Raw genomic sequence first — 11,834 nt, forward strand, 5'->3', positions numbered from 1 at the left:
GCATCAACTTTTAATTTTTTGTAATTTAAATTTAATTTACAGGAAAGATAGATAGATACACGTCAGCACCATTTTTTTTTTTAAATTTAATTTATTTTACCTTTTTATTTCACAGGGAATACTGAAAAGCAACAAAAGGGAAAACTTCTGATGAACCTCAACACCAACTTTTATTTTTCATTTTATTTGAACTTTTATTTCACAGTAAAGACAAAAATGAAAGAAAAAAAGCTGATTTTTAATTTATTTGAACTTATATCACAGGAAAGAAAAACAAAGAAAAAGGCTTCTGATGGACCTCAGCACTAACTTTTAATTTTAGTTTAGTTTATCTATTCAATTATTTTGTGAATTGTTTTTTGCTATCTCCCTTAATTCATTCCCTGCGTGCTGTTATTTGTTTCCCACCGTCTACAGATAAGCTGCAAAATGCTTCGGAAATATGAAAGTGCAGTTATTTATCATGCCAGCAGAGCAAATTACCGGAATGCAAAGGGGCACATCATTATACTTATCACATCACATTAGTGAGTATTGAGAGGCGATCAGTCAGGAAGTCACCTGGAATGAGTTGAAGAACAGTTCACAGTACATGCGCAGCTCCCAGCCCAGACCTGTGAACGTGTGCGGCATTCCCACAAACACGATGTAGTGCACGCCGAAAACCAGAACCAGAACCAAAGTGGACTTAGCCAGCTTCCTGTACACACACAGAAACATTTTCTGTTTAGAAATATTTGAATACTATATCACACTTGACTAAATCCACAATGATTAAATTCACATCAATATAAAGAAATAATAAACATGAAACCTCAAATTATAAGGTTTATTGAGAATCAAACAATCAGCAATGATTATTCAACCTGACAACCCCCCCCCCCCAAACACCAAGAAGAACCATTTAGAACACCATAGTGACCACTCAGAACACTATAGCAATCTCTCAGATCACTCTAGAAACCACGCAAAATGCCAGAGTAGCCAATCAGAACGCCATAAAAAAACACCCTAAACACAACACAGAACACCTTATAAACCACTCAGAACACCGCAGAAGACCCTAAGCACTACTCCGAACACTACAGCAGCCATGTAGAACACCCTAATAACCGCCAGAACACCATAATAACCACCAGAACACCATATAAACTACCCAGAACACCATAAAAACCACCAAAATACCACAGTAACCACTCAGAACACCCTAAGAACCACCAGAATATCATATTAACCATGCAGAACACCCTAAAACCCACTGAAAACACCATCTCAACCACTCGGAACACCCTAAAACCACCAGAACACCATATAAGCTACACTAAACACCCTAAAAATGACCAAAACACCATAGTAACCACTCAGAACACCCAAAAACACCATAGTAACCACTCAAAACACCCTAAGAAACACCAGAACACCATATTAATCACACAGAACACCCTAAAACATCCATAACACCATATAAACTACCCAGAACACCCTGAAAACCACTGAAAACACCATATCAACCACTCAGAACACCCTAAAACATCCAGAACACCGTATAAACTACCCAGAACACCCTGAAAACCACTGAAAACACCATATCAACCACTCAGAACACCCCAAAACACCATAGTAACCACTCAGAACACCCTAAAAAACAGCAGAACCCCATATGAACTACCTAGACTCCCTAAAAAATTACCAAAACACCATAGTAACCACTCAGAACACCCAAAAACACCAAAACACCATAGTAACTACTCAGAACACCCTAAGAAACACCATATCAACCACGCAGAACACACTAAAAACCACTGAAAACACCATATCAACCACTCAGAACACCATAAAACATCCAGAACACCATATAAACTACCCCGAACACCTTAAAAATCATAGAAAACCCATAGTAACCACTCAGAATGCCCTAAGAACCACCAGAACACCATATCAACCACGCAGAACACACTAAAAATCATCAAAACACCATAGTAACTAAACACTCAGAACACCATATAAACCACTCAGAACACCATAAAAACCATCAGAACACAATATGAACTGCCCAGAACACCCTAAAACCACTCAGAACACCATAAAAACCATCAGAACACAATATGAACTGCCCAGAACACCCTAAAACCACTCAGAACACCATAAAAACCATCAGAACACAATATGAACTGCCCAGAACACCCTAAAACCACTCAGAACACCATAAAAACCACCAGAACACCTTAAAAACCACTGAAAACACCATATCAACCACTCAGAACACCCTAAAACTACCCAGAACACCATGAAAACCACTGAAAACACCAAAACACCATAGTAACCACTCAGAACACCCTAAAAAAACAGCAGAACCCCATATGAACTACCTAGACTCCCTAAAAAATTACCAAAACACCATAGTAATCACTCAGAACACCCAAAAACACCAAAACACCATAGTAACTACTCAGAACACCCTAAGAAACACCATATCAACCACGCAGAACACACTAAAAACCACTGAAAACACCATATCAACCACTCAGAACACCATAAAACATCCAGAACACCATATAAACTACCCTGAACACCTTAAAAATCATAGAAAAACCATAGTAACCACTCAGAATGCCCTAAGAACCACCAGAACACCATATCAACCACGCAGAACACACTAAAAATCATCAAAACACCATAGTAACTAAACACTCAGAACACCATATAAACCACTCAGAACACCATAAAAACCATCAGAACACAATATGAACTGCCCAGAACACCCTAAAACCACTCAGAACACCATAAAAACCACCAGAACACCTTAAAAACCAGCCAAAACAGCATATCAACCACTCAGAACACCCTAAAAACACCCGAACACCCTAGCAACCACCCACAAACACAATGCAGTGGGCTCCAAAACCAAAACACACACAAAACAGTAGGGTTTTGGTACCATGGTAAATTGATGGTATTACTTATGGAACTTTGAAATACATGGTTCACCAAAGTAATATCACAACATTACTGTGGTTTTAGACTTGCCAGCGAGAAAAGCGATAAACAGCCTCTGTTTCGGCTCTGAGAGACTGAAATTGAAATGAGAGCGAGACACTGACAGTAAGAGTCAATGTCTCTCTAAAGGCTGATTTTTACATTACAGGCCAGAAATGAGAAAAGATGAGCTGAGTTTTGAGTCGGCGGCCTTTCTGCTGTTTTCACATCCTCAGATAAAGCATCACAGAAGCAGAGGAGCCCTGCGCTGAGCTCACATCACATGGAGATTGCTTAATTACTTCAAGTTCAGAGCATAAGTCCGACTCTCATTAAAAGTAAAATGCGACTGTGTCCATTCATCCGTAACGTCTTTAATGGCGTTCATTGCCTGGATTCAATTTCACTGGAGATTATCAAACCCCTGTAGGTTTAAAACACTCTCAGCAGTGGCTCTAATACTTTCACACGTGATTAAGATGCAATACATATCTACTAATCTATATTTCACTTTATAACAAACTAAACTGCACATCAGTCTATCCCATTTGTATTCCATTAACTTTTTTAAGAATGTTTATTAACAAAATTAACTGTAAACTAAAATGTTACACTGTCAAAAAATTGTATCGCTCTAGTCTTCATCCTGAATTTCCAATCAAATGGTTAGTGTAGGAAATTGTCACCATTATTTAGTTATAGTTTATAAAATCCACATCTATATAAAGAAATAAGTAACTTATGGCTCTTATAAACATGGTACCTCAAATTATATTTCTAAATAGGGATGCACTGATACTAAATTTGGCTGACAGCCGATTATTCATAAAGACATCTGCTGATGCCAATGCCGATACCGATAATTTGGTTTTCTTAAGGAACAAAAATCTCTTCCAACTAATGCTTAATTTGGTACATTCATATTAGAGGTTAAAATTAACAACAGAACAAACTATTATATTCAACTGCTATTATTATAATATTTTTTTCAGATAATAATCACACTCAAAACTGAATTGTGTACTACTTTACAGCGATCTGTCACTTCACATTTAATAGCATCAAAGCGTCTGAAGTAACAAACAACAAAGCTCTTTGTGATTCTTGGATGGGAGTCACTCTACAATTAAAGGGGTGGTTGATTGCGATTTCACTTTTTAAATGTTAGTTAGTGTGTAATGTTGCTGTTTGATCATAAACAATATCTGCAAAGTTACGAAGCTGAAAGTTCAATGCAAACGGAGATATCGTCTTTTAAAATTCTGGCAGTTTAATGCCTACAAAAACGACTGGTAAGGGACTACAACGAGTTACTTCCCGGGTCCGTTATGTCAAGAACCCAGAATTTTACATAAACCCCGCCCTCGGGAACACGCAGCAAAGGGGGCGAGGCCACACGCTGCTTTAGAGAAGGGGAAGAGAAAACTAAGGGTGCACGTAAAAATCTATTCATATATGAATCGCGATTCTGTCTTCTAATGATTCTAATGGATTCACAAGTTTGTGAATGTTCTAAATCAGTGGTTCTTAATACTGTTCCTCACGTCCCCTGCTCTGCACACGCTCTGCATCTCTCTCTCTCTCTCTCTCTCATTCAGATCATCAGCTCAGTGAATACACTTATTTTCACATACTATAGCTATGAGAAGCGTTATACATGGCGTGCGGTTGCCGAACTGTATTAAAGCTTTAATCAGAATAAAACCGTATATTAAAAGCTAACAGAAGCAGTAGCATTTACAAATAACAGCGTATCTAAAAGTATGAGACAACAACAAACAAAAATCTTAGGCCTACCATTAAAAGCCGTGCTTGCACAGGTTCTGCGCGATCCTCTTCAATAATATCCTCTGCGTCTCAATCGGGCTCAAATTGATAAGCAATATAGACGACATCATTGTTTACAATACAACCAGAGCACATGCCGCTATGTTGAGGGGTGGGAACGTTTAGACTCGCGCTAGAGGCGGCGGTTTAGCCAATCACAACACACTGGGCCAGCTAATCAATCAGAGCCCATCGTGTATTTCTGAAGGAGGGGCTTCATAAAAGCAGAAAATGATCAGCACGTTCAGAGGAGAAGGGACAGAGCGGTGTGGAATAAAGGTAAATTATGTGAAAAATAATGCGTTTTTTAACAAACGAAGCATTAACACATGTTAGACTGCTCCCCATAAACACAATCAAGCCTAGAAAAAACCCAGTCAACCCCCCCCTTTAAGTGAATATGTTAAGTGAAGGAAAACTGCAGATCTGGCAACCCTGGCTTGAACCATGGGTTATTCATAGGGTTAAATGGCCTATATCCTGCGTTAATGGCACTAAATAATTAATTATGTTAATGCATTATCCCATTAATTTTGACAGCCCTATATTGAGGCACTTTTTTGTCCTCTTGTGATTGACAGGATATAATTACGGTGGCCCAGTAGTGCACAACACAACGGAATCTCCACAACACAATGGAAACAAGCCGCAACACAACGGAAACAAATAATTTATTTTATCAGTTGATACCAATTATTGGCCGATATATCAGTGCATTCCTATTTATACGGCTTGTTGAGAATCAAGCAACCCACCCAGAATACCCTGGCAAACAACCAGACACCCTAGAAACCACCCAGAGCATCCGAGCGTCCGGCTAGCAATGACCCAAAACCCCCTAGCGTGGTGTCGGTGAGTTTTTATGCATATGCACCACTTCAGAACATATAAAATAGTTCTGAGAATCATTAAGGAGCCACAGACAGTAAAGCTGTACTTCAGAGGCAAGCCAGAGCATTATTAACAAAGACAAGAGGGATTCGCTTGATTTGATCACCGGGCAGCTTTGATAAGAGACTATACAGACTGACCTTACAGTCGGTTCCACACGCAGACTATTAGCCAGAGAGATCCTGTGACTTTTACCCAAAGGCAGACATGCTGGTAATGAAAGCACACTCTCTCTCTGTGACTCTCTTTATTTCTCTCGCTCATGTGAGAAAGCCTTTCAAACACCCTCTGGAAAATTACAGTCCTCTCCTGGATATCTCACCAATGATGTCCAAACACTCCACCTTGCCGAAAACAACCACAAGAACACAGGCAAACAGAATCCAGTTGCTATTTCATATATTATGAAGTAACAAATGTACTTTTGGGTTCAGGGAATTGGGTACTGTTGAATTTGCATTTAATTTGTCACTGGAGAAAAAGAATCTCAAGTCCAATATCGTACAGTATAGATTCTCATATGAGGACATGTACCAGCATAACAATAATTTCATGCACTCACCTGTACTGTTTACGTGTGTCGTATCGCCCCCCATTCGTTTCTCGGATCTTTGTGGCCAGAACTCGTACGATATTCACAAACAGAAGAAAATTCAGCTGCAAGAAAGAAGAAGGAAACGGGGGATTCATTTAAAAATGTTGTTTCATGAGTAATTTGACTAAAGTGTCAAACACATTCGATAAAGATGTAAAATAAAAAAAAAATAAAAATAAAAAATATATATATATGTTTAGGGACAGCTATGAAATTACCATTTGCAGGACAATTAAGCAATTTTATTCCAAAATTGTTTAAAATGTATTTTCCACTCTAGACATTAACTGAGATGTGGCAGAAATTACAAAATTCTCGTTTTGGATGATTTTAATGAACTAGTGCGAGTGAGAAAAAGTGCAAAAAGTTCCCTAGTTTAACTCATTTTAAAAATGCTAATTTCGTTCTGCTTATGTTTTGCAACTTGGGAATTATTCCATCAATGCGTGATGAGCTTCTGTCACATCTGAGCTGTGAAAGTTTCAACAGGTTTAAACAGTTTTTTATATTGTGCTTTACTCTATTTAGACGTCGTAATCAATACAACATAGAAATTGTTAGTCATGAGCGCTAGTGCGCGAATTCATCCATGTGTGAGTGAGAAAAAGTGCAAAAAGTTCCCTAGTTTAACTCATTTTAAAAATGCTAATTTCGTTCTGCTTATGTTTTGCAACTTGGGAATTATTCCATCAATGCGTGATGAGCTTCTGTCACATCTGAGCTGTGAAAGTTTCAACAGGTTTAAACAGTTTTTTTATATTGTGCTTTACTCTATTTAGACGTCGTAATCAATACAACATAGAAATTGTTAGTCATGAGCGCTAGTGCGCGAATTCATCCATGTGCGTTAAGTCCTAATTTATATGTTTTGCCGACAGGCAGCAAGGATAAAAATACATTTGCATTCTGTCACATAATTACAGCTCTCCCAGTGCGCAACTGTCCAGACATTCTTGAAATCGGAGCTCCATTACTGTGGAAAGCGCTTATGCTTTGCAAAGCCAATAATTAACAGCATAATGTCTGCCCATCCAGCAGATAAATATATGCATGCAACCGCTAACTGGTCAATCACATTCAGTCGCAGCATGTCAACAAACGACAGCATGCCGCTATCCAAATCAACCTTTTGACACGCCCGATTATGGGACTTTGATGAGCTCTTTCACGTTCGGAGCACGGGGTTGAATTCGGGGTTAATGGGAAGACGGCTGCGTCTCTTAACAACTGCTTTGATGGCACTTTTCACCAATATGGTGCAATTTGGCGGCCCATGTTTTGCAATAAGAATTGATAGACGTGTTAGACTATTATCCAACATACAATTAGTAGTTTGTTTTAAACTTCTCAAATGTTTCTGGCCCACCAACTCAAAAATGGTTGTTTTGGCCTGTCCCATCGCAGCAGTCTCAATCTTCTTGACTGTATCCGTCATTTAAATGTTCTTAAATTGTTTAAATCTGCTCATTTTATGACAGTAAAATACATTTTAAGGTCCTGTCATAATGTGTCGTTTCAGACTAGTCAAGTCAAGTCAACTTTATTTCTATAGCGTTTAATACAATACAGTTTTTTTTTCAAACCAGCTTCACAGTAAGAAACAGGAAAATAGCTGATTATTGATAAACATATTTCACATAAATTAAATAAAATGTATTTTTATATCTTGCAGTAACTGGTAACAAGGTTAAATGGTTGAGCTTAAAAAAAAAAGTTAGTTTATTTTGGCCTGTCCCATCGCAGCAGTCTCAATCTTCTTGACTGTATCCGTCATTTAAATGTTCTTAAATTGTTTAAATCTGCTCATTTTATGACAGTAAAATACATTTTAAGGTCCTGTCATAATGTGTCGTTTCAGACTAGTCAAGTCAAGTCAACTTTATTTCTATAGCGTTTAATACAATACAGTTTTTTTTTCAAACCAGCTTCACAGTAAGAAACAGGAAAATAGCTGATTATTGATAAACATATTTCACATAAATTAAATAAAATTTATTTTTATATCTTGCAGTAACTGGTAACAAGGTTAAATGGTTGAGCTTAAAAAAAAAAGTTAGTTTGCTCTGTCCCTTCTCCGATTAAAGTGCCCCTATTATGCCATTTTTAAGGTTGCTAATATTGTTTTATGAGTCTCCTAAAACAGGTTTACATGCATGCAAGGTCAAAAAACACGTTCGTTTTCACAAATTTATTTCATTTTACCTCATTTCTAAATGATTCGTAAACGACTCGTACGAAGCAGTTCAAAGAATCAGTCTCTCTAAACCCCTTCTTTCCGTGAGCCCTCACTGCTGTGATTGGTCAGATGGCGCAGTCCTTTGTGATGCAGAGCCGTAGAGAGATTGGCTCTGGATTGGTCTACCGTGTACAGTGCGTGTCGGAAACTAAACGCCCATTGCCATGATGGAATAACAGCCCTGGAGACTTGTCAGTACATAGAAAAGATGGTATCTATTGTACCTTACCAATTTGAGCCGGAGTCTGATGATGAAACGGTTGAACTGGCTGATCGACAAGAGACTGATTCGCAAGCACAGCTGGAGCAGGACGTTTCTCAGTGGTAAGTGTCAAGTGTTAACAAGTTTATGGTAATTATTAGATGTGATAAAACAAATTCACTCTCACAGCGTAGGATACAGCGTCTTCTCGACATGATGTTAACCACACGGAAATGTTACTGTTTGTGGGCGGGCAAGTTGGCAATATAGAACGTGGGCACACATTATGCAAATGTGTTACTTCGTGACGTAGAGCCGTAACAAAATAAGATTCGAATTCCTGATGATTCATTTAGGCGATTGTGAGTCGACTCTTTTTTTTGATAGACAATAACTTTATTTATTGTGCACTGTCAGCTTCACAACTTTGCAGATAGTTTATGTTCACATACAGCTACATGACACACTGCATGAAAGGTAATATTCGAAAAGGCATAATAGGGGCACTTTAAGGCTCTGATGATTTCCTGGTTTAATGAAGCCCCTCCCTCAGAAATATGCAATGGGCTCAGATTGGTTAGCTGGCCCAGTGTGCTGTGATTCGCTAAACCACCTAGTGCATGTTCAGAAACGTCACGCCCCTCACCTCAGTGGCGTGTGCTCCGGTTGTATTGTAAACAATGGCGTCGTCAATATTGCTTATCAATTTGAGCCCAAATGAGACCCAGAGAATATTAGTGAAGAGGTAGTATTTTTGTAAAGTAATTGTTTATTTTATAACAGTAAGAAGTGTTTGCCAGCAAATATTGCTTGCTACCATGGCAACCACGTGTGCGTCCATGTTTAACGCTTCTTGTAGCTATGTGAAAAATATCTGTCTGTCTATACACATAAAGTGTATAATTGGAACACAGTTCATTGATGGAGTTGACGAGCTAATGTTCTGAATCAGGTGAGAGAGAGAGGGAGAGAGGTATGTAGAGACAGAATTGCAATTCATATATGAATAGATTTTTTTCACGCACCCCTAGTTTTGACGGCATGGCAACAACTCTTCCTCTTCTCTAAAGCAGCGCAACATGGCTCCGCCCCCTTTGTTGCATGTTCCCGGGGGCGGGGTTATGTAAATTTCAGGGTTTGTGATGTCACTAACCCGGGAAGTAGTCCCTACGAGCCATTTTTGTAGGCATTAAACCGCCATAATGCCATAATTTTACAATAACTACGTTGGCATTGAACTTTCAGCGTCGTAACTTTGCAGATATTGTTTATGCTCAAACAGCAACATTACACACTAACTAAAGTTTAAAAAGTGAAATCACAATCAACCACTCCTTTAAAACTATTAAAAAATAAAATGTAAATATTAGATGAAAAACATAAGCTGAAGTTAAGTACTAAAATCAAAAATAAATGAATGCTAAATAGAAATATAAAAAAGAAATGGATAACAAAATGAGTAAAACTTGAACTAAAATGAAAAATTAAAACATAAAAATGCAAAATTCCAGAAATTGGTATACAATAATATTACAATAACAATCAACATGTCTAACAAATAGTTTCTGTTTGTTGGTAAAGTGCCAAGCAACTCACCCCAATTGCTGTCAGTATAGGAACTTGGTAAATCCATTTAATATTGCCAGCGCTCAACTCCCAACACCTTAGGGAGAAAGACAGAGATATTCTAGTACATTTTATATATAGAACAGCTTGTGCATCTCTCTGTGTGTATAACTGTGTGACTTTTTTTTAACTTACTGAGAATCTGGATTACGTACGGGAAACTCACCTTACATCCGCCAGCGTTGTCCTGACGACAGCCCAGGTTGATACGAAGAGAGCAGGAACACCTGCGATCGCACAAATGAGAAAATAACAAAAGACATATCAACTGTAATGAAGCATACAAGCACAGAAGCATGTACGACACTTGCCACAAATTCACCGGAATAACACAATTTTCTATTTGTTTTTTGAACCGATGAGATCGAACAAGTCAAAACCCTCCTGAAAGTCTCCTTGACCCTCCAGATCATAAATTAAATGTAAAGTCTATCATTTCTGTGCTGACACAAACAAAACTGAAGGTTTCCGAACAATCCCCTCACCTGCTATCTGGAGAGACCTAAAAATTGCTGTCCACCAACGTTTACCATCCAACCTGCCAGAACTGGAGAGGCTCTGCAAGGAGGAATGGCAGAGGATCCTCAAATCCAGGTGTGAAAAACTTGTTGCCTCTTTCCCAAAAAGACTCATGGCTGTATTAGATCAAAAGGGTGCTTCTACTAAATACTGAGCAAAGGGTCTGAATACTTAGGACCATGTGATATTTCAGTTTTTCTTTTTTAATAAATCTGCAAAAATGTCAACAATTCTGTGTTTTTCTGTCAATATGGGGTGCTGTGTGTACATTAATGAGGGAAAAAAATTTACTTAAATTATTTTAGCAAATGGCTGCAATATAACAAAGAGTGAAAAATTTTAAGGGGGTCTGAATACTTTCCGTACCCACTGTATATATATTATGACCATATTTTAAAATGTAGAAATATAAAATGAAAAATGACATAAAATGAAAAATGTATTATTATTATTATTATACATTTCTGTATTAAAATTGAATGAGTTTTGTATAATACAATTTTTTCCTGCCATATTCAGAAAAATGTATATGATTATACACACACGCATATATAAAATATTCGTAATATATACATACTATACTTATATAGAGTTATACATAATGAAATCAGCATCTCCATAAAGCTTATCAGCAGAAGGAAGCATGAAGTGCTCTAAAATTTCCTGGTAGATGGCTGCGTTGACTGTGGACTTCAGAAAACACAGTGGACCAAAGTCCTCTTTTCAGATGAAAGTAAATTTTGCATTTCATTTGGAAATCAAGGTCCCAGAGTCAGGAGAAAGAGTGGAGAAGCACAGAAACCATGTTGCTTGAAGTCCAGTGTGAAGTTTCCACAGTCAGTGATGATTTGGGCTGCCATGTCATCTGCTGGTGTTGGTCCACTGTGTTTTCTGAAGTCTACAGTCAACGCAGCCATCTACCAGGAAATTTTAGAGCACTTCATGCTTCCTTCTGCTGATAA

The 11,834-nt window shown here is 38.0% G+C and overlaps 1 protein-coding gene across 1 annotated transcript in view; it reads right to left on the reverse strand.

The window, feature by feature from the left end:
• The window catches only part of LOC107587008 (parathyroid hormone 2 receptor-like), a 27,338-nt gene that overhangs the window by 2,998 nt on the left and 12,506 nt on the right, over positions 1-11,834 (reverse strand). The window contains exons 8-11 of the mRNA XM_016274603.1: positions 10,520-10,580; positions 10,324-10,390; positions 6,257-6,351; positions 562-700 (exon numbers count right to left, since the gene is read on the reverse strand). Of these exons, the coding sequence (XP_016130089.1) occupies positions 562-700; positions 6,257-6,351; positions 10,324-10,390; positions 10,520-10,580 (362 nt within the window). The remainder of the gene's footprint in view (positions 1-561; positions 701-6,256; positions 6,352-10,323; positions 10,391-10,519; positions 10,581-11,834) is intronic.

This window comes from Sinocyclocheilus grahami, unplaced genomic scaffold (assembly GCF_001515645.1).
Source record: "Sinocyclocheilus grahami isolate Dianchi unplaced genomic scaffold, SAMN03320097.WGS_v1.1 scaffold87.1, whole genome shotgun sequence".
In the NCBI taxonomy this organism is placed as follows: domain Eukaryota; kingdom Metazoa; phylum Chordata; class Actinopteri; order Cypriniformes; family Cyprinidae; genus Sinocyclocheilus; species Sinocyclocheilus grahami.